This window comes from Tenrec ecaudatus, chromosome 2, assembly GCF_050624435.1.
Source record: "Tenrec ecaudatus isolate mTenEca1 chromosome 2, mTenEca1.hap1, whole genome shotgun sequence".
Taxonomy (NCBI): Eukaryota; Metazoa; Chordata; class Mammalia; order Afrosoricida; family Tenrecidae; genus Tenrec; species Tenrec ecaudatus.
This window is the reverse complement of record NC_134531.1, coordinates 147,528,442-147,550,095: the sequence shown is the minus strand read 5'-3', so window position 1 is coordinate 147,550,095 and position 21,654 is coordinate 147,528,442. Positions and strand designations below refer to the sequence as shown.

General features: G+C 38.7%; 1 protein-coding gene and 1 non-coding gene across 2 annotated transcripts; one reads left to right on the top strand and one right to left on the bottom strand.

Annotated features, from left to right (window-relative positions):
* Positions 1-5,012: 5,012 nt before the first annotated feature.
* On the bottom strand, positions 5,013-7,469 carry PCDHB1 (protocadherin beta 1). The gene has a single exon (XM_075543141.1). The coding sequence runs from the start codon at positions 7,467-7,469 to the stop codon at positions 5,013-5,015; it is 2,457 nt and encodes an 818-aa protein (XP_075399256.1).
* Positions 7,470-9,770: 2,301 nt separating this feature from the next.
* LOC142441920 (U6 spliceosomal RNA) lies at positions 9,771-9,877 on the top strand. Its single transcript, XR_012783198.1, has one exon. It is a non-coding gene; the product is annotated as a U6 spliceosomal RNA (small nuclear RNA).
* Positions 9,878-21,654: the final 11,777 nt, after the last annotated feature.

Sequence of the window (21,654 nt, the reverse complement as noted above, 5' to 3'; positions counted from 1 at the left end):
ATTTGTAGCCATCATCATTCTTGTCTTACTATTCTTTTTTTTTCAATTGTTTTATTAGGGGCTCATACAACTCTTATCACAATCCATACATACATCAATTGTGTAAAGCACATTTGTTGAGATATTTTTAATCTTTAATATGCTTGATCCATCTTAAAATGGGTCAGCATGCCTGTAAACTTGTTGTAAAGTTTCAATGATTTCAGAAGATGTCTACTTGGGTTTTGTTAATAATTTTGCATTAGTCCTGGCCTCAAAATTGTTTTATTCCATGTGGCAAAAAATACCAGTCTTTTTGATAAATCATTTTGAAAGCACTTTAATCAGGCTAGGGCAAGTGTGTTACTGAGAAAACATGTCTGCAGTAATCCACAGATTGTAGAGATGTGTTTAAATACATTTTGTTTGGAATAAACTCATACATGTATGAACTAGAACCCTAGTTACAATGTATTTTTTTACTTAATATAAATTTTACATTTATTTGGAAAAGAAGCAACATTTTTGGTTGATGACTAGATGATGGATCAATCACATGTTTTAATCATATTGAACTCTACAGAAAATAGTTCTTGATATGGGGAAATTATATGAGTAAATTCTGTTCTCAGGAAATAGATAAATCTTTAAATGGAAAACAAAAAAGACTCAGACATGACAGAAAGTATTGTATTTACTTAATTTTAGGAAGACATACATAAAACCAGACAATTTCATTTTTTGTATGTCTCTATGCCTAATTTCAGCATATGAATCTATTTTAATGATATATTTCATCGTTTATAAATATATAAACATTCTACACAACAAAAGCTTAAATTTCCTATTTTAATATCTATTTTATAATTCTATAACTAGTTGAAATAAAAATTGAGTATAATTTTTACTTAAATTGAAGTCTTCATTATGAATTAACCTTGAAAAGTTTAAATAAACATATTTATAATCTAGCACATATGGTTACAAATATTAACTCGATAAAAATGTGTTCTATTGCTCTATGTGAATAATTTCAGTCTCAAAAACCTATTTATCTCAGATAAGAGCACTTGGTGAGCAACAAAATAAATTATTGTATCTATGAAACCATATATAAGAAATCAACTGAATATATAAATAAATGAGAAACAATCAAATTTTCTTACAGAGGAATTCTGAATAAGAAAAATAAAAGAAACAAGAGAAATAGAACAAGCACCATTAGAAATCCAGAATGACAATTGCTACAGGAAATATTCAGAAATGAATGCTAAAATGAGTGCTCAAAGCTGAAGTAGAAATACATTTGCATAGTTTCAAGGTATCTACTCCAAAGTAATTATTAATAATAAAGGCAAAGAGAATTAATTACTAATAATTAAGGCAAAAAGAATCTTACGGTGGAAAAATTTGGCAGATATTATTTTAACAGTGATACAACATATTGATACCATGTACCCCTCGGATGTGACGCAATGAGAAGGAACCACTAACTTCTATGATCTTCCTCCCAACAATATATAACTTCAATTTAATCCTCAGAAAATTCAAAGGTAATCCTAATAACTGACATCCCTTCTAAAGTCTCAAGGTCCAGTGCCTGATAGACTCTAAAAACAAAACTCATTGCCATTAAGTCAATGCTGACTCATAGAAAACCCACTGTGGGTTTTCAAGACTCCCTGTAACTGTTTACGGGAGTAGAAAGCCCAGTCTTTCACTTAAAGAGCTGCTTGTGGTTTCGAACTGACGATGGGGATCACAGCTCAACGCGTAACCACTACACCATTAGGGCTCCTCACTAGAGATAGATATAAGAACTATCACAGGTGCTGGATACTGGATTATGTCTTAGAACATAAAAAAAGGATTGTAGAGGAACAATTGGTGAAATTTGAATGAAGTCTGTAGTTCAGTTAATAGAACGATGCCAAGGATTGTTTCTTAATTTTGAGAACCTCACAGTTACATAAGGAGCCCTGGTGGTGCAGTGTGTCCACGCCAGGCTGTGATCCACATGTTTGGCAGTACGAAACCAATCAGCAGCTCCATGGGAGAAAAGACTGGATTTTTTACTCCTGTAAACAGTTGCAGTCTTAGAAACCTGCAGAGGGTCGCTATGAATCAGCATTGACTCAATGACGAGTTAGATTGTTTGGACAGGGCTATATATGTTGTTAACATTGTGGAAGTTGAGTGAAGAGCGTATGAGAACTACCTTCAGTCACTACCATTGAGCTAATTCCGACTCATAGTGACTCTATAGGACAGGGTAGAAATGGGTCCTTAGTATTGCTGAGTCTTTTAATCTTTACAGAAGCAGAAAGTCTCATCTTTCTGCCCCAGAGTGCCAGATGGTTTTGAACTGCTGACCTCGAGGTTAGCAGCCCAATTTGTAACTTACTATGCCACCAGGTACTACATAAATCCAAATACTTTTGTTACTTGACATTTTTTGTGGCAATTGCCCCAATAATTTCCATTTCTTTATCTTAAAATCTGGTGATGTAGACCTATACTTAATCTCATCTGTGTATAGAATTTGTTCTAAGTGAAAATGCCTAACTTCAGATTCCACGAATTGCTATAGGGGTGTTTTTAGTTTTAAATCATGCGATAAATTTTGAACTTGGTTGGGAATTTGAAGTCTGAATAAGATTGGTTCATCAATTAGTTCAGTGGTTTCCAGATCTGGAATCAAATTTTCACATGTCTAAGGGAAAATGAAGGGGTGGTGGTGGAAATGGCAAAATAAATAGATAAATAAATAAAAATTCATAAACTCTGTATTTTCTATTTAAAGGATAGTTTTCTTCAGGAGATTATTATTTTTACCATATTGAGATATCATTTACTTTATGAAACGATGGTGTAGGAAATGGTATTTTTTATTTTAATACCCATGCTTGGAAAAAATACAGTTGGCAAACTCATGTCACCTCTTTAGTGTGTATGTATTAGAGCGAGAATTATACTGCCATTGTTTGAAAAACAAAGTCTGAAAGTCGCCAATCTATACCATTTTCTTTCATTAATCCTGGACATCAAGTCAGGCTCCACTGGCTATGCTCCCATCAATAAATTATAATAAGCTACAGTTAACCAATGACAACTATGCAATCAAATTATGGAGTGCAATAAAATATAGGGATTCCAGTGGATTTCAGTTAATAATACATTAGTAACTCATTAGTACTTATACATAAAAGTTAATTCTATGTCTTTTCTCACTTAAAGCCTCTCAATGTAACAATGTCTTCACCAGTCTGGAGGAACCCTAAGTGTTGCTGTGAGTCAGAATCAACTCTATGGTGGAGTTCAGTGGGTTTGATCAATTCTACTCCAAATACAATGGAACACTTTTACATTTTATTCAAGAGGACCTTTACTCCAAGTGAGAGTTGTTATAATTCATGGTAGACCTGTATTAATAAGAAAGATGATTTACTGATATACCTTTAGAATTCCAGGAACAAATATTGTGTCCTCCTGTGTAGGAAGAAAGAGGATGTACGTTTTAAGTCTAAATTCACACCTACTCATATAAAATAAGGCACATAAGTAAAGGCTTGTTAAAACAAATTATTAAGTAGGAAGGCACATTTTACAACTGCTCTCACTGCCAGTGACTCAATTCTGACTCATTGTGATCATACTGGACAGGGTAGATCTGCCCCCTGTGGCTTTCTGAGACTGTAACTATTTAGGAGTAGAAAGCCATTATGTTTCCCTAGAGAGTGGCTGGTGGTTTTGAACTACAAACCTTGTGGCCAGCAGCAAATGGTAACCCACTATACCACCAGGATTCTTAGTTTAAGGCACGTTGCTAATTAATATCTGAAATGTGTTAACATTTTAATATTGCTTTTTTTTAAAAAATTGAACCTAACATAGTGTACAAAGAAAAACAGATGCTGAAAAAAGAAAATTAACTTGTTTCCCTATGTTATGTCATTTTATGAATGATTTGCTATGAAAAGCTCCTTTTCTCAGTTTCCATGACTTTACTTTTTAGAATTCTCAGAGGGAAACATGGAATGTATTAAAACTATATTTGGTTATTCCTGAAAGTGTATCTTTTCAAAAGGGCGTTTAATTTGTACTCTCCTTTTCATTTAAAGCTGTTTTATTTCATAGCCTGTTCAAGTGACTATATTAGGCTTAATTTATTTTTATCTGCACTAACTTTTCATCTCTCACATTCAAATAATTGCTGTCTGGTAAGGCAAGGAGAGATACCCAGGCATGAAGGAGTGAGATCTGAGATTTGTCCAAATGCCCCCAAACAACCATTAAGAGAATGTACCTCTAGCTTCATTTTGGAGAATATTTCTAAAATAAATATTTTTTTCTAAAATAAATCAAGTAAGTAGACATTTTTCCCCTTTCTTTATTCTTCCTCTCAGCTTTGTTATCTGTGTGAACTACCATTCATTAGGTATTCCCACCATTATGAATAAAGAAATGCAAGGTGTTTGCTCAAATATAATCTCCACTCAAATTAACCACTGAAAATCTAGAAATTTCTGAATCATACATTATATCCCTGATTCTCAAGAATAATTACATCCTTAAATGTCAAAACTGAAAGCTAGTTCTCTTCCCATGATACATAACCTTCTATTGGACAATAATTTAAAGGCAAAATAACAGATAATCTCATAGAAGGAATCATTTCCAGGGCTAGGACTAAGGAACTCCAGTGGAGGTATAAATGATTGTTCATGACTTGCCTAGCACAGAAAAACTGGAGAAGCAAAAGTTCCCACTTCTGCCACACAGGCACTTAGAGATGGCAGCATTTCTTTTAAAGGGATTGGGATAATTTTTTGTACTAAGGAGGAGGCCGTGCCTCAGTCTGGGTTTTCTATTTCCACCAAACTACACAGCCTAAAACTCTCTGCTAAACTACACAGCCTAAAACTCTCTGCTAAAGCTAAAATCCACTACCCTCATTTTTATTTCTCTGAAGAGGGGGCATGTACCCACCAAGTGTAATATTGGGCTCCTTTCATAATGGCCGTTCGTATGAGCTACATGTAGTCTTCAGCTATCCGGGCCTGGCCCTCTATTCCCCGAGAGCTGTTCCTATCAGAATCTGGTGGTAAGCTGGCATCAGCCTCTCTTTTTACTTCTCCACTGCCCTGTGGGAAGGGGAAATTGGGCATAAAGCGCTTCAGAAACCGGAACTCACTGTTACTAGTGCCAGTGGCTGAGCACATTTCATAAGAACAAGGCTGAGATAAGGATCCATTGCCTCTCACATGTACCAGGTTGTTAGGGAAATTACAGTCATCATAGAAATGCTCTTGAACTGTAAATTTTTCTTTGTATTTAATCTTCTGGTAGATATGCATAATGAAGATCACTGTAACAGAGAAGAGAAAGATAAAAGAAAGCACAGCCAGAGAAATGACTAAATATTTGGTGGATGGATTCACTTTTTTAGGATGCTTAGATGGATCCCGGAACTGCAGGTAGGGCTCTGAAAAGCCATCCACCAGCAGGATGTTGAGTGAAGCGGTAGTGGAGAGAGATGGTTGGCCATGATCTTGAACAAGAATGGTGAGTTTCTGCATCATGGGGTCTCGCTCAGTTATCTGCCGCAACGTACGGATTTCCCCATTTTGCCGCTGAACAGAGAATAATCCAAGGTCAGTAGCCTTAAGTAGATGGTATGAGAGCCAAGAATTCTGACCTGAGTCACCATCTACAGCTACCACCTTGGTCACTAGGTAGTTTGCTTCTGCCGATCTGGGTACTAGGTCATTGCACGGGAAGGTGCCATTCTGCAGCGGATACAAAATCATTGGACGATTGTCATTATCATCCAGAACAACCACTCTGACAGTCACTTGGCTACTCAGTGACAGGAAGCCCCCATCAATTGCCTTCACTACAAATTGAAAATCTTGGATGGCCTCGTAGTCCATGGTTCTCAGTGCATAAAGCTTCCCGTTGTCTGAATTAATGGAGATGTAAGCGAAGACGGACAGATCGCCACTTTTTGGAGGCAGCAGAGAGTATGTCACTTGGGCATTCTCACCCACATCTAGATCTTCAGCGTGTACTTTGCCAATAAACACCGCAGGACTGTTGTTTTCCCGAACCGTCAAGATGTAGGAGTCTTCCTGAAACACTGGTGGATTGTCGTTGATGTCAGAGATTAGCACCTCGACCACAGTCTCAGTGGACAGATTCGGTGGTCCAGTATCCGTGGCCACAAGGGTGACATTATAGCCTGAAACCTCCTCCCGATCCAAGGTTTTGTCAGTGACCAGAGCATAGGAATTTCTGAACGTAGGTTTGACGGAAAAGGGGAGATCTCCTCTGAGGAAGCAGGAGATTTTCCCTCCCACTCGCACGTCACGGTCTCGGACAGTGAAAAGGGCCACGACGGTCTGGGGCGGGGAGTCCTCAGGGAGGGGGCTGGACACCGAGGAGACCATCACTTCCGGGGGGTTATCGTTCACATCCACCACTTCCACCAGGACTTTGCTGTGGGCAGAGAGTCCTCCTCCGTCCGTCGCCTGAATGTCAATGTCGTATGTTTCGATGGCTTCAAAATCCAGGGGCCCACGGAGTCGAATCTCTCCAGTGCGGGCATCAATCTGAAAGGTTTGCAGAATGGCTTCTGGGTTTTGAGTTAAAGAATAGGTGATTTCCTTGTTGGTGCCCTCGTCAAGGTCAGTGGCAGTCACCGTGGCCACCAGAGAACCATTGGCGCTGTTTTCGGGGACCTGAGCGCGGTACACCAGCCGGGAGAACTGCGGCACGTGGTCGTTGACGTCCAGAACCACCACGCGGATGTGCGCGGTGCCAGCCTTGGGCGGGGACCCGCCGTCCACGGCGGTCACGGTCAGGTTGACTTCAGGCTGCTCCTCGCGGTCCAGAGGCTTATCCAGCACCAGCTCGGCGTACTTGGGCCCGTGGCTGCGGAAGCGGGTGTGCAGGTGGAAATAGGCGTTGGCGCTCAGCGTGTAGTTCTGCAGGGCGTTGAGCCCCACGTCCAGGTCCTGCGCGCTCTGCAGAGGAAAGCGGGAGCCCAGGGGCGTGCTCTCGGGAATCTTCAACAGGGGCTCCTTGTTGAGGAAAACGGGGGCGTTGTCGTTAATATCGAACACCCTGACCTCGGCCCGGAAGGACTGCAGCGGCTCCACCAGGACGATCTCAAAGTGCAGCACGCACGGGTCCGCTTTGCCGCAAAGGGACTCGCGATCCAGTTTCTCCTTCACAAACAGATCCCCGGTTTTGCGGTGGAGCCGGAAGTGCAGTTTGTTGCCTTCGGAAACCAACCGCGCCCCGCGCGCCGCCAGCTTGCCCACCTCCAGCCCCAGGTCCTTGGCCACGTTGGCCACGAACGAGCCGCTCTCCATCTCCTCCGCCACCGAGTAGCGGATGGTGGCCGCGCCCCCCACGGATACCCACAGGAAAAGGAGAAGAGACCCCACTTGCCTGCTCCGCGAGGATTTTCGGTGCGCAACCGCCATCGGGTCTCCCCGGCGCACTGTCCGCCGCCAAAGCCACCTGTCGGCAGATAGAGGTTCACTTCCTCGCCACTGTCGCCCGCCCACAGCAATCGGCTCGCGGCGTTTGCTAGCTTCTCGCCGCAGCGCCACCAAGGGCTCAGCCCAGCGCTGGAAACGGTTTTGTCCTTGAAAGAAAATTTGCGATGAGCACATCAACTCCCTAGTCTACTCTGTGTATTAATAGATCGTGTTCTCATTCCAGAGAGTGAGGTGGAGGTTGCAAGTTTGTTGCCAAAGCAACAGGCTCGCCTCTTCAGAAAAAAAAAAAAAAGTCCTTGGGAATTGAAAGGCTAATGAGGACACTCGCTCCTGCTGAAGTCATCTTCCAAAGGCGAGGGCCGCTTTAAACAGGGCAGAGAGCGACATCTACTCTCTGCACCTTCTGCTCTAGAGAGCGCAGAGGGCCAAAAAGATCCTGCGGGTCTTCTGGAGTCCAAGCGAAAGAAACTGTGGGAGGGGATGGAGGAGAAGGGAGGGAGCATGGGGCACGGGCAAAGGTTATTGGCCAGGAGCCAGGGGCTACTAACAGTAGGTATACTAACAAACAGTAGGTACACTAACAGTAGGTATACAGTTGAATGCTTTTGCATAGTCCATAAAACAAAGGTAAACATCTTCCTGGCCTTCTGCTTTCAGCCAAGATCCATCTGCATCAATGATATTCCTTATTCTATGACCGCTTCAGTGTGCTGCTTGAACTTGTAGCAGGTCCCTTCCATTTACTGTATTAACTAATTTGAAGTGGCCTTCAGCAAAATTCAACTTGTATGTAATAATAGTGATATTATTTAATAGTTTTCACATTCTGTAAGATCCCCTTCTTTGGCATAGGCACAAATATATATCAGGTCTAGCAGATGTCTCTCACGTTTGGGTTAGATAAGTGAACACCTGTAGTGAGCCATCAGTGGGTTGGAATCTTTCGATTGCTCTTCTATCAGTTTCTGGCACCTTTTTTTCACCAATGCTTTCAGTGCAGCTTGACCTTCTTCCTTCAACATCATCAATTTAAATATATGTGTGTGTTACTTATCGATAGGATTAAAACAGTTTTCTTGTAAATTAGGTGGGGATTTACATTCAGATCATAAATTTTTAATCTTACAACTTAAACTACTCATCAAAACTCTCCAATAATGTGCTCTGGACTCCTTCCCCCTTTTCTCCTCTCCCTCTTCTAGACCACGGTCCTCCCCTTCTTCCATGTTTCTTTAAATAGTCTTCGAGTTTGAGGAACAAGAGAGAATGTGAAGCGGCAAGAGCAGGACTGTAGGGTGGATTGAGGAAAGGTTTCTCGATGGCATTTTAATAGGACAGAGCTTGATCACCTCACAGGATGAACAGGTGACTTGTCGTGATGAAAACATGCCTCAGCACAACTTGTCTAGCCCCTGCCATTTTATTTGTTTTGTTTACTCACCAGTGCAGTTTTCAGTTTTTTAATCGCTTCCTAATTAATAAGAATCTACAAAGTGTCCGTCAAGAACATCTATAAAGTTTAGTTCTTGAGAATCCCTCTCAAAAGTCACCGTAATCTTCTCAGCTGACTACTCTGCCTTGAACTTAACTGGCTCATCAAATAACCCTGGAAGTCGCTATTTTGATTTGACTTTTTTTTAAGGTACCCTAATGAGGCTAAGACAAGTGTATTACTGAACTTGTTTGCAGCCATACACTTTTAGTAGAAACATATTTAAGCATGTTTTATTTGGAATAAACCTGTTCACATATGAACTGAAACCCTAGTAACAATAGTTTTTACTTACCTTCATACAATCTAGAATTTTCTAATTAATCATTTTAAGAATGTGCAGCTAATTGACCTCAGTTGCATTACTCAAGCTGTGTAAACATCACTCACTTTAAGTGTCACCACTATAAACAGTGTGGCACCTGGGAACTACTCTTCCCCTCTCTCTACACACACACACACACACACATACACACACAACTGCCAATGAGCTTTGAGTACTTACTCTTGTCACTGTATTAAGAGAACATATAATATTTGCCTTTTTGTTATTGACTTATTTTGTTCAACATAATTTTCTCCAGACTCATACATATTACAGAATGTTCCAGAAACTTATATGGTAGTTCCATTTAAAAATTCTATTATTTTTTAAAGTTCCTAAAAATAGTTTTATTTTTCTGCAGTTGCTATATCATTTTGCATTCCTACCAGCAATGGAGTGAGGGTTCCACTTTCCTCATATTCTTGTCAAAATTTGTCACTTTTCCCTTTTAAAAATCTTAGCAATTGTGCTCGCTTCGGCAGCACATATACTAAAATTGGAACAATACAGAGAAGATTAGCATGGCCCCTGTGCAAGGATGACACGCAAATTCGTGAAGCATTCCATATTTTAAAAAAACATCTTAGCAATCCAAGACAGAGTGAAATGTCACCTCACTGGGGTTCTTGTATGCATTACTCTGATGCCTCATAACATTGAGCATCTTTTAATGTGCATGTTGGATATTTGATTATATGCTTTGGTGAAGTGTCTGTTTACATATGTTTGCAATTTTTGATAGAGTTATTTGTCTTCGCCTGTTATTTTGAAGACATTTTAAATATACTGTACTTTATATATTAGGTCCTAATTCAGTGGTTCTCAACCTTCCTAATGTCGTGATTCTTTTTAATACAGTTCCTCATGTTTTGGTGACCCCCAGCCATAAAATTATTTTTGTTGCTACTTCATAACTGTAATTTCACTACTGTTATGAATCGTAATGTAAATATCTGATATGCATGATGTATTTTCATTGTTATAAATTGAACATAAAGTATAGTGATTAATCACAAAAACAATATGAAATTATAATTCATGAAGTGTCATTTTACCTCCAATACTGTTGCTTTCAACACAGCAGCTGCTTTCTATACAGTAGCTGCTCTCTACACATGTGTGACTGGTTCCCATAACCCTGTCACATACACCTGTATTTGTACACGATGATGTCATCACACCACGTACTCGTATGTGGGCATATCTGTATGGTGGCGGACCCGCTTGGAAACGGATAGAGGAGCAGTATCTCAGTTCCTAAGACCATCGGAAATAAGTGTTTTCCCATGGTCTTAGGCGACCCCTGTGCAAAGGTTGTTCGACCCCCAAGGGGTCGCGACCCACAGGTTGAGAACCGCTGTCCTAATTGACTCCATTATTCCTAAAGATCTGTGCCCAGTATGTTGGATGTTTTTTTCACTATTTTAACAAAACCTTTAATGAACATGAGTAGTTTTTATTATATTCTAATTATTTAGTTTGTTCTCTGCTGCTTATAATATATAACTGGGAAAAATTAAACTCTATAAATATAATATAAATATAGTGCCTATATTTTCTTTCAACAACTTTATGGTTTTAGATTTAACATCCAGATTCTTGATCAATCTGGAATTAGTTTTCATCTGTGGCACAAAGTATGGAGATTGTTTCGTATTTTTTTGCATGTGGAAATTCAGTTTTGCCGGCATCCTATGTTGAATAGACTCTTCCATCCCCCATTGAATGGATTTAACTCCTTTGTTGAAAATCAATGACTGCAGATGCTTAACTTCATTTATGGGCTGTCAGTGATATTTTATTAGTCTATGTGTCTATCATTAAATCAATATCAATCTGTTTTGAGTACTGCAACTGTATAATATATTTTGAAACTGGGAAATTTGAGACTTTCTATGTTACTATTCTTCTAAAATGCTTAGACACTTCAAGGTATTTTGCCTTTACATATAAAAGAAAGGATTACTTTTTCCATTTCTGTAAAGAATCCTGTTGAAATTTTCATTAGGATTGTCTTGTATCTGTAGATTGTATTGGGAGTATTGGCAGCTTGACTATATTAAGTCTTCCAGTCCATGAGCACAGAATGTCTATCTACATATTTATATCTTTTTTAGTCTCTTTCGGCAGTGTTTTATAACTTCCATTGTGTAAGTTTATCCTGTGTAAATTTAATTATAATTAGTTTATTTTTCTTTGATGCTATTATAATTGGATGGAGCTGTTTTATTAATCTATTTTTTCAGATTTCTCATCACCCGTGTATGGAAATTAATTTTGTATTCTGCAAAGTGATGGCAACTGATTTTGTATTCTGAAACTTTGCTATTTTTTCTATTAGTTCTAAAAGATTTTCTTTTCTTAATTAAATGCTTGTATTGAGGGCTCTTAACATTTCTTGCTACAATCCATACCTTCATCCAGTGTGTCAGTCGTATTTGCACATATGCTGCCATCATCATTTTCAAAGCATTCTCTTCCCACTTGAAGCTCTAAAAGCTTTTCAATGTATTATTTATTTAGAGAGAATATGCCATTTGCAATAGTTTCACTTTTTTCTTTTCCAATTTGGATCATTTTCATTTCTTTTGCTGTCTTATTGCTCTGCTAGGTTTCCTGAAACACTGAATAGAAGGGGGGGCGAGTAGTTATTTCTGCCTTATTCCTGTTTTCATGAGGACATTTATAAATCTTTCTCCATTGAGTATAATGTTGGTTTTTCATAAAGGTTCTTAATTATAACACAGAACATATTTCTATTCCTTCCTTTAAAAAAATAAAATAAATCCATGAGAGTCAAATTATGAGCTTGATTATATTGCACCTGAATTTTGAGAACCTCCCAGGAACAAATTTGATGCATGGACACCATGAAGACCACGTGAGCAGTGCAATGACATGAAAAAACCAGAAACTCATTAAAAAGACAGGCAAGGCATTAAAAAAGACAGGAAAGAAGGAAAGAACAGCCTGGATATCAGAAGAAATACTGAAATTTGTTTTTAATAGTAGAATAGCTCAAGTAAATAGAAGAAATATTCCAAGAGCTGAACAGAAAAGTCCAAAGGGCAGCTCCATAAAAGACAAAGTAAAATATTAGAAATGTGCATATGACAAAATAATAATTTATAAACTGTCAAGGATTCATGGGGGAAAGGGGAGCAGGGAGAGGGGTAATGAGGAGCTGATACTAAGGGCTCAAATAGAAAGCAAATATTTTGAGAATGATGAGGGCAACAAATGTACAAATATGCGTGACACGTGGATGTATGCGTGGATTGTGATAAGAGCTGTACGAGACCCCAATAAGATGATTGTTTAAAATAAATAAACTCCTGATGATGATAAAAAGAAATGTGCAACAACTATGCATCAGAAATCCAAAAAGGAAAAACACACTCAGCATAATTTAAAGTGAAAGAACTCAAGAAAAATTCAAGCCTAGAATTGAATTATTGAAAGATTCTATAGGAAAATATTGAGTATGCTGGGAAAGTTGGAAAGAATACACAGCATCACTGTACCAAAAGAAGCTGGTCAATATTCAACCACTTGAAGAGTTAAGAGTATATGATCACAAATCAATGTTATTCAAAGTATAAGGCCAAGCTTGACTGCAAGCATTAACCAAAAACTACGCTCCAAGAACTGACGGGATGCCAAATGAAATGTTTCAGCATGCTGACAAAACCCTGCAAGCACTCACTCATTGAAGCCAGGAAATTTGGTAGACAGCTTCCTGGCCAGCTGACTGGAAGAGATCCATATTTGTATCCATTCCAAAGAAAGGTGGACCAACAGAATGCTCAAATTATAGAACAATATCATTAATATCACATGCAAGTAAAATGTTTTCTGAAGATCATCCAACAAGTTTCAGCAGTACACTGACAGGGTGCTGCTAGAGGTTTCAGGCCAGATTCAGAAGAGGATGTGGAACAGGGGATATCATCACTGACATCAGATGGATCTCAGCTGATAGCAGTGAATCCCAGAAGGATATTTACTTGTGTTCTATTGACTATGCCAAGGCATCTCTGACTGTGTAAGTCATAGCAACTTATGGATAGCCTTGAGAAAAATAGGAATTCCAGAACACTTCATTGTACTCGTGTGGAACTTGTACATGAATCAAGGGGAAGCTGTGCAAACAGAACAAGGGAATACTACATGGTTTAAAATCAGGAAAGGTGTGTTATAGGGTTTTATCATATCACCATACTTATTCAATCTATATGCTGAGCAAATAATTAGAGAAGCTGGCTTATATGAAGAAGAATGTGGCATCAGAATTAGAGGAAGGATTATTAACAACCTGTGATATACAGATAATGCAACCTTGCTTGCTGAAAGTGAGGAGGACTTGAAGCCCTTGCTGATGAAGATCGAGGATTGCAGCCCTCAGTATGGATGACAGATCATTGTAAAGAAAACCCAAATCCTCACAACTGGACCAATAGGTAACATCATAATAAACAGAGAAAAAATTGAAGTTGTCAAAGATTTTATGTTGCTTGAATCCACAATCAATGCTCATGGAAGCAGCAGTCAATCGATCAAAAGACACGTTTCATTGAGTAAATCAGCTGCACAAGACTTCTATAGAGTGTTAAAAAGGAAGGATGTTACTTTGAGGACTAAGGTGTGCCTGCACTAAGTCATAGTATTTTTGTTCTTTTCTTAAATAGTGGTATTGATTTAAAATTCACGTATCATATACTTTCATAGTTAAACTTCTTTTAAAAACAGTTGTATATACCTCATCACAATCAGTTCTAATGCACCCTACCCTCTCCTGCAGTCACTATTTGCTCCTCAATTCCCCTCAAACTCCACCCCTCCCCCTCCCTGATAAGCTATTATATCAGCCATTATCTCTATGAATCCACTCTTTCTGTGCCTCATAAACTGGGAAATATAACTGAAGCAACTTTTTTAAACCAGAAAAAAAGGATAAAGAAAAGACCACCAGCAATATTAAAATAAGCCAGAGAGAAAATTTCTGTCTTGGAACAAGAGAGGAAATAGTTAAACCTAGAGTAAATTCAGGATGGGTCAAGAGGGAGGTCACCTGACCAGGTACTATATTATTCCATTGTTCGTAATCAAGTTTACAATAATCTCTGCCTGATATTAAAGCTGTCCACATCCCTCAACTGAGGCCAGAGGGGATCTACCAGAAGCTTGATCAGAATCGGTACTTTGCAGATGGATTTTGGGCTCCCATTGTCCTCCATAACCTTCTACCAATTGGGTGTTCACATTTTAAGCTCTGATATCTTTCCTTTCATCATATTTGGATTTTGTTATTTGTCATCTTTGGATCATATCTTCAGTGTGCTTCTTCCATGTGGACTTAGTTGATACCTCACTTACATGGCTGCTTGTTTGTATAGAAGCCTTAAAGGCCCCAGAAATAATTCCAGTTGATTGCCATCTGCTTTCATCACCACACTTTGCTGTAGCAACCAAATCTTCAGTGATTGCACCATGATGGTGAGTATCGAGCAGGGTCTTAAGAATTAACTGTTTTGGATTGGGCTAGAATTAAGTGGGAGCTCAGAATGCATCTGCTTGTCTCTGGGTTATGTAGGACTCTGGTTTACATAAGTGGTCTTATTATAATTTTATGGTAAAAACTATTTTAAAAACCTGGAGTATATGGTGATTCAATTAATAACATCATTAGTGTACCCAATAAACCAGGGTATTTTCAGTTGTCTCATACACATGTGAAAGGTGGACACTGAATAAGAAAAACTGAAGAAGAATCAATGTATTTGAATTATGCTGCTGTTGAAGATTGTTGAGAGTAGCATGGACTGCCAAAAGAATACACAGATCTGTCTTGGAAGAAGTATAGCTAGTGTGCCCCATAGAGGCGAGGACGGTGAGTCTTGGTCTCATGTGCTTTGGGCATGTTACTTCGAGAAACCAGTCCTGGAGAAGGACATCATGCTTTGTAAAGGTGAGAAGGAGAGAAAAAGGGGAAGGTCTTTGACGAGATGGGTTGACAAGCATGGTCTCAAATATGACAATTGTGTGATGGCACTGGACCAGGAGGTGTTTAGTTCTGTTGTACATAGAATTGCTATGATTTAGAAGTAGTTTCACAGCACCTGACATAAACAAGTTCAGGTAGAAGTTGAAGAAATTTAAAACAAGTTCACGATAGCCAATAGACGGTCTAGAATACCCTACCTGACTTTCAAAAACATCTCAAGAATAGCTGACACATTGAACACCAATGATAGAAAACCTGACAATCTGTAGGATGATATCAAGAACATGATACATAAAACAAAAAGTCTTTAAAAAGACAAGAAAGAAAAAAAACTCAAAGTGGATATCAGAAGAATCCTAAAGCTTTCTCTTGAAAGTAGAGTAGCTAAAGCAAATGGAAGAAAAGATGTAGCAAAATAGGAAAGCAGAACATTTCAATGGACAGCATGAGAAAACTAAGTAAAGCATTGCAATGGCATGGCATTTGAAAGGCAACAAGGAAGAACATGTGCAGCATTTCTCAAGCCTTAAAAAAGGAGAAATTCAAGTCAAGAGTTACAATATTGAAGGTTTCTGACCAGGAACCCTGGTGGTAAGGTTGGCAATTCAAACTCACCACCTTCTCAATAGCAGAAAAATGAGGTTTTCAGCTGTTGTAAACATTTATAGCCTCTGAAACCCTATGTAGACTTGTTATGAGTCAGTATAGCCTCCTGAGAGTGGGCTATGGGCAAAATATTGAATGATGCAGGGGACAGCAAAACAAGAGGAAAGGAATTCACAGTCACACAACTATTTCAAGAGGCAGCATATGATCGAGGACCAATGGCACCAAAAGAAGAAATCCAAGCTTCCCTGAAGACGGTAGTGAAAAACAAATGTCAGGAATTGACAGAATATCGCTTTCAACAAGCTGATGAAGCACTGGAAATATCCACTCATCTATGCTAAGACACTTGGAAGGAAGCTATCTGGCCAATAGACTGGAATAGGTCTATGTTTCTGCCCATTTCAAAGAAAGGTTACTCAATAGGACACAGAACTAGCATTAATACCATATCCAAGTATTGCTGAAGATAATACAAAAAAGTACATCAACAGGAAGTTGCCAGAAATTCAAGCCAAATTCAGATGAGGACGTGGCATGAGGAATAGCACTGCTGATAAATTGATCTTGGCTCATAGCTGAGAATACCAGAAAGATGTTTACTTGTATTTTACTGACTATGTAAAGGCAGTTGACTGTATGGATAATAGGAAAAATGATGGATCACACTGAGAGGAATGAGAATTCTGGAACACTTAATTGTGCTCATGCGGAACCTGGACAGGGACAAAGAGACAAATGTGTGGACAGAACAGGTCATGCTGTGTAGTTTAAAGTTAGGAAAGGTGCGCATCAGGGCTGTTTCCTCTCGCTTATTCAACCTGTATACGGAGCAAGTCATCAGAGAAACTGGATTACATGGGGAGGAATTGTACATTAGTATCTGGGGAGGAGTGTAGCATCAGGATTGGAGGGAGGTTTATTAACAACCTGTGATATGTTGATGACACACCTTCCTTGCTGGATATCAGAAGCACTTGCTAATGAACATCAAGAATTTCAGGATTTATTATGGATTATAACTCATTGTAAAGAAACCTCAAATCCTCACAACTGGATCAATAGTTAGCATTGTCACAAACAGAGAAAAGATTCAAGATTCAAAGATTTCATCTTGCTTGGATCCACAATCAATGCTCATGGAAACAGCAGTCAAGAGATCAAAAGATGCATTGGGTAAATCTGCTGCACAAAATCTTTTTAAAGTATTCAGGGCAAGGACTAAGGTGTGTCTGACCCAAGCCGTGGAATTTTCTTTCTTTAAAAAAATTTTTTAAATGTTTTATTAGGGGCTCATACAACTCTTATCACAATCCATACATATATCAGTTGTGTAAAGCACACCTGTACATTCATTGCCCTCATCATTTTCAAAGCATTTGCTCTCAACTTAAGCCCTTTGCATCAGGTCCTCTTTTTCCCCCCTTCCTCCCCGCTCCCCACTCCCTCATGAGACCAGCCATGATATTTTCAATTGCCTAATATGCATGTGCAATTTAGACAATGAATAAGGAAGACTGTAGAATAATTGATGTATTTAATTAAGGTGCTGGTAAAGAATATTCAAAGTACCATGGACTACCAGAAGAATAGCTATTATGTTTCAGAAGAAGTCCAACCAGAATGCTCTCAGAAGAGAGTATGGAGATACTTCGTCCCATATACTTTGGACATGTCAGGAGATGCCAGTCTCTGAAAAAGGACATCATGTTTGGTAAAGTAGAAGGACATTGGAAATTGAGAAGATCCTTGATGAGATGCCTTGACAGAGTGGTTACAACCATAGGTGGAAACATAACAATTGTGAGGATGGAACAGGGTCAGGCAGGGCTTTGTTCCATTAAACAAAGGGTCCCTATGAGGCAGAACTGACTCCCCAGAAGCTAATATCAATATGGTGTGGTATGTTGGTTAGTTTTCTAAAGTTGAACCAACTTTGAATTCCTGGAATAAATTACACTAAATCATGATATAAAATTGTTGTTGGATTCTGTTGTTTAGTATTTTTTTTAGAATCTTGGACTATAGTTTTCTTTTTTTGTAGTGTTTCGAATGGCTTTGGTACCACATATGTTATATACATTCTTGGAAGTAGAGTACTGAAGTCTACAACTTTCATTGTAGAACTATCTATTTCTACCTTCAACTCTGTCATGGTTTGATTTATATATTTTGAGGATTTAATTTCAAGTGCATATACATGTGCAATTGTTATATTTTCTTGATGAGTTGATCCTTTTATTAGATAGCATCCTTTTCCCCTTATAACAGATTTTGACTTGTAGCTTATTTTGTCTGATGTCAGTATAGCCACCATAGCTCTATTTTGGTACTATTCGCATGGAATATATTTCCCATTCTTTTATTTATTTTGTGTTTTGGGGCCAAAGATGTGTCTCTTAGAGATAGTGTATAATTGCTTTTCTTTTTTAATTCATCCTGCCACTCTCTGGCTTTTGATTAGAAATTTTAATCTATGTGCATTTAAGGTAATTGCTAGTAAGAAGAGCCTTATTTTTGTCATTTTACTATTTGTTTTTTCTTGTCTTATAACTCCTCTGGCCCCTCTTTCCTCCAAGATGTCATCATGTGTGTCTAGTTGAGTTTGTGTAGTGAATCATTTCGATCCTAGTCTCTTTTTCTTTTGTCATTTTAAAATACTTCCCTTGTGATCACCATATTTAAAAAAATTTTAAGCAGTTTTATTGGCATGGACTTCATAATTATATCAGCCATATGAAGAAGAGTTGCACAATCATCACCACAATCAATTGTCCGACTATTTCTTTGTTTTTGGACTCCTCGTCACGAGCTCCCATTTCCTCCTACCCTCCCCCATGATCCCCCAAGAAACAATCAATCCAGTTACTGTCTATAGCGTTGTCTGTCCTGGATTTTGTATACAGAAAAACATTAAAAACAACTAGCAACAATAACAGAGAAAAACTTCAATAGAAAGGAAATCAGAAAATATTTAAAACTAGAACAAATTTAGAATATGTCAAAATGGAGATAAAATGATAAGGTGTTAAATTTTAACCTAAATGGATTAGCAGTCATCCACTTTCAAATGCATTCTGCATAATAACGAGGCTATTCACAATCCTGGTCTATAGTCATAGGGAATTCTCCAGAAGTTTACTCCATGTGTATTTCTCCTTTACTTAAAAAAAAAAAGTAAAGGAAACAACTTTAAAATGGGCCAAAAGGCGGTACAGTCAGTGTGTGGTATAGCAACGATGAAACACACAACTTTCCTCTAGTTTTTTAATGCTTCCTTCCCGCCCCCACACTATCATGATCCCAATTTTACCTTACAAATCCGGCTAGACCAGAGGATGTACACTGGTACAGATATGAACTGCAAATACAGGGAATCCAGGACAGATTAACCTCTCAGGAAAAATAATGAGAGTAGTGATACCAAGAGGGGAAGGGGAAGATGGGATACAAAGGGGGAACTTATCACAAGGATCTACATATAACCCCCTCCATGAGGGATGGACAACAGAAAAGTAGGTGAAGGGAGACATCTGACAGTGAAAGACATGACAAAATAATAATAATTTATAAATTATCAAGGGTTTGTGAGGGAGGGAGGCAGGAACGGAGGGGAAAGAAAATATTTTGAGAATGATGATGGCAACAAAAGTACAAATGTGTGGGGCAGGGAATGTGCAGATGTGCTTTATACAATTGATGTATGTATATGTATGGATTGTGATAAGAGTTGTATGAGCCCCTAATAAAATGTAAAAAAAGAAAATGATTAGGGCAAAGAATGTACAGATGTGCTTTATACAATTGATGTATGTATATGTATGGATTGTGATAAGAGTTGTATGAGCCCCTAATAAAATGTTTTTTTAAAAAGTACAAATGTGCTTGATACAATGGATGGATGTATCAATTGTGATAAGAGTTGTAAGAACCCCTAATAAAATGACTAAAAAAAAAAGACTGAGCAAAACAAAACAAAAAGCCAAACCAGTTGCCATTGAATTGGTTCAGACTCATGACAATCTTGTATGTTTTAGAGTAAAACTGTGTTCAATGGTTGCGATCTTTCAGATATTTCAAAATGCCTCTCAATAGATTTGAAGTACCAATATTTTGGGTAGTAACTGGGCTCTTAAGTTGTGTCACTCAGAGACCCCGAACATCTAGTATAACTGCTGGTCCTGTTAGGTCCCATCAAATTGGTTTCAACTCACAGTGAGTCTGTGTACATTACAATGAAAACACTGCCCAGTCCTGTGCCATCCAGATAATCAGTGCCATGTGTTTGAGGTCATTGTTGCAACCACTGTATCAATCCATCTTTTTGAGAGTCTTCTTTTTTTACATAGACCCTCTACTTTACCAAGCATACTGTACTTCACCAAGGACTGGTGGTCTCTCCTGATAACATGTTCAAAATAAGCGAGACGAAATCTTACCCTCTTTGCTTCAAAAGGATATTCTGGCTAGATGGAGTCCTGGTGGTGTAATGGTTACATCTGGGGCTGAGATCCACGTGGTTGATAGTTCAAAACCCCCAGCAATTCCACAGGAGAAAGACTGGGCTTGCTACTCCACTCAACAGTTATAGTCCTGCTATGAGACAGCATTGACACTCACTCATTGGTAGTGAGTGACTTCTTCCTACATAAATGTCTTCACTCTTCTGACAAACTATGGCATCTTCAATACTCTTTGCCAACACCACAATTTCCAATACATCAGTTCTTCTCCCGTCTTTTTTATTTAGTGTACAGATTTGGTATACACACAAGGCCATGAAAACACCTTGGCTTAGGTCAAGTACACCTTAGTCTTTAAAGGGATATCTTAGCTCTTTCACTCAGATTTGCCCAATGCAGCGTGTCATTTGATTTCTTGACTCCTGCTTCCATGAGTATTGTGAATCCAAACAAAATGAAATCTTTTTTGGGGTGATTTAAAAATTATTATTAAAAGATCATTTTATTGAGGGCTCTTACAATTCTTGTTACATCCCATACATCAATTGCATCAGGCATGTTTGTACATATGTTGCCTTCATTCTTTTCTAGACATTTACTTTCTATTTGAGCCCTTGATATCAGCTCCTCTTGTTTTTCTCCCTCTCTCCCCCGCCACCCTCCCAACCTCCGATAGACTGTACATTGTTATTATTTTCATCTCTCACACCGACCGCTGCCTCCCTTCCCCCATTTTTTCTGTTGCTCTTCCCCCTGAAGAAGGGCATATGGTTGTGTGTCAATCATTGAGATCGGTTCCCCCTTTCTCTCTTCCTCTCCCCTTCTTTCCCTCACCCTTCTGATATCACTATTCCCCCTCCTGTTCATGGATTGTGTGTGTTGTGAGCTCCCATCTCTTATCTATACCTGTGTACATGCTCCAGTTTAGTCTGAATTGAAAAACAGCACTGGGGTCATGATAGTGGGGGTTGAGGAAGGAACAACTTCAGTATTTCCTGTTTCTAATGATGTTGTTTAATGATACAATTGTGAGGAATTTCCCCCCCTCCACATGAACATGTAATTCATACTGAAGACTGCCTTTCATCAATAAAAGACTAGTATTAAAATCTTTCTAATTTTAGTCTTTCTGGTTATTCTGTATGGAGGCCCTGGTGGCATAAAGGTTACATGTTAGGCTGCATTCTGCATGACCAGCAGTTGGAAATCAACAGCTGCTCCATGGGCAAACAGACTGGGCTGACTACTCTCATCATGGAAACCCACAGCAGGGTCCT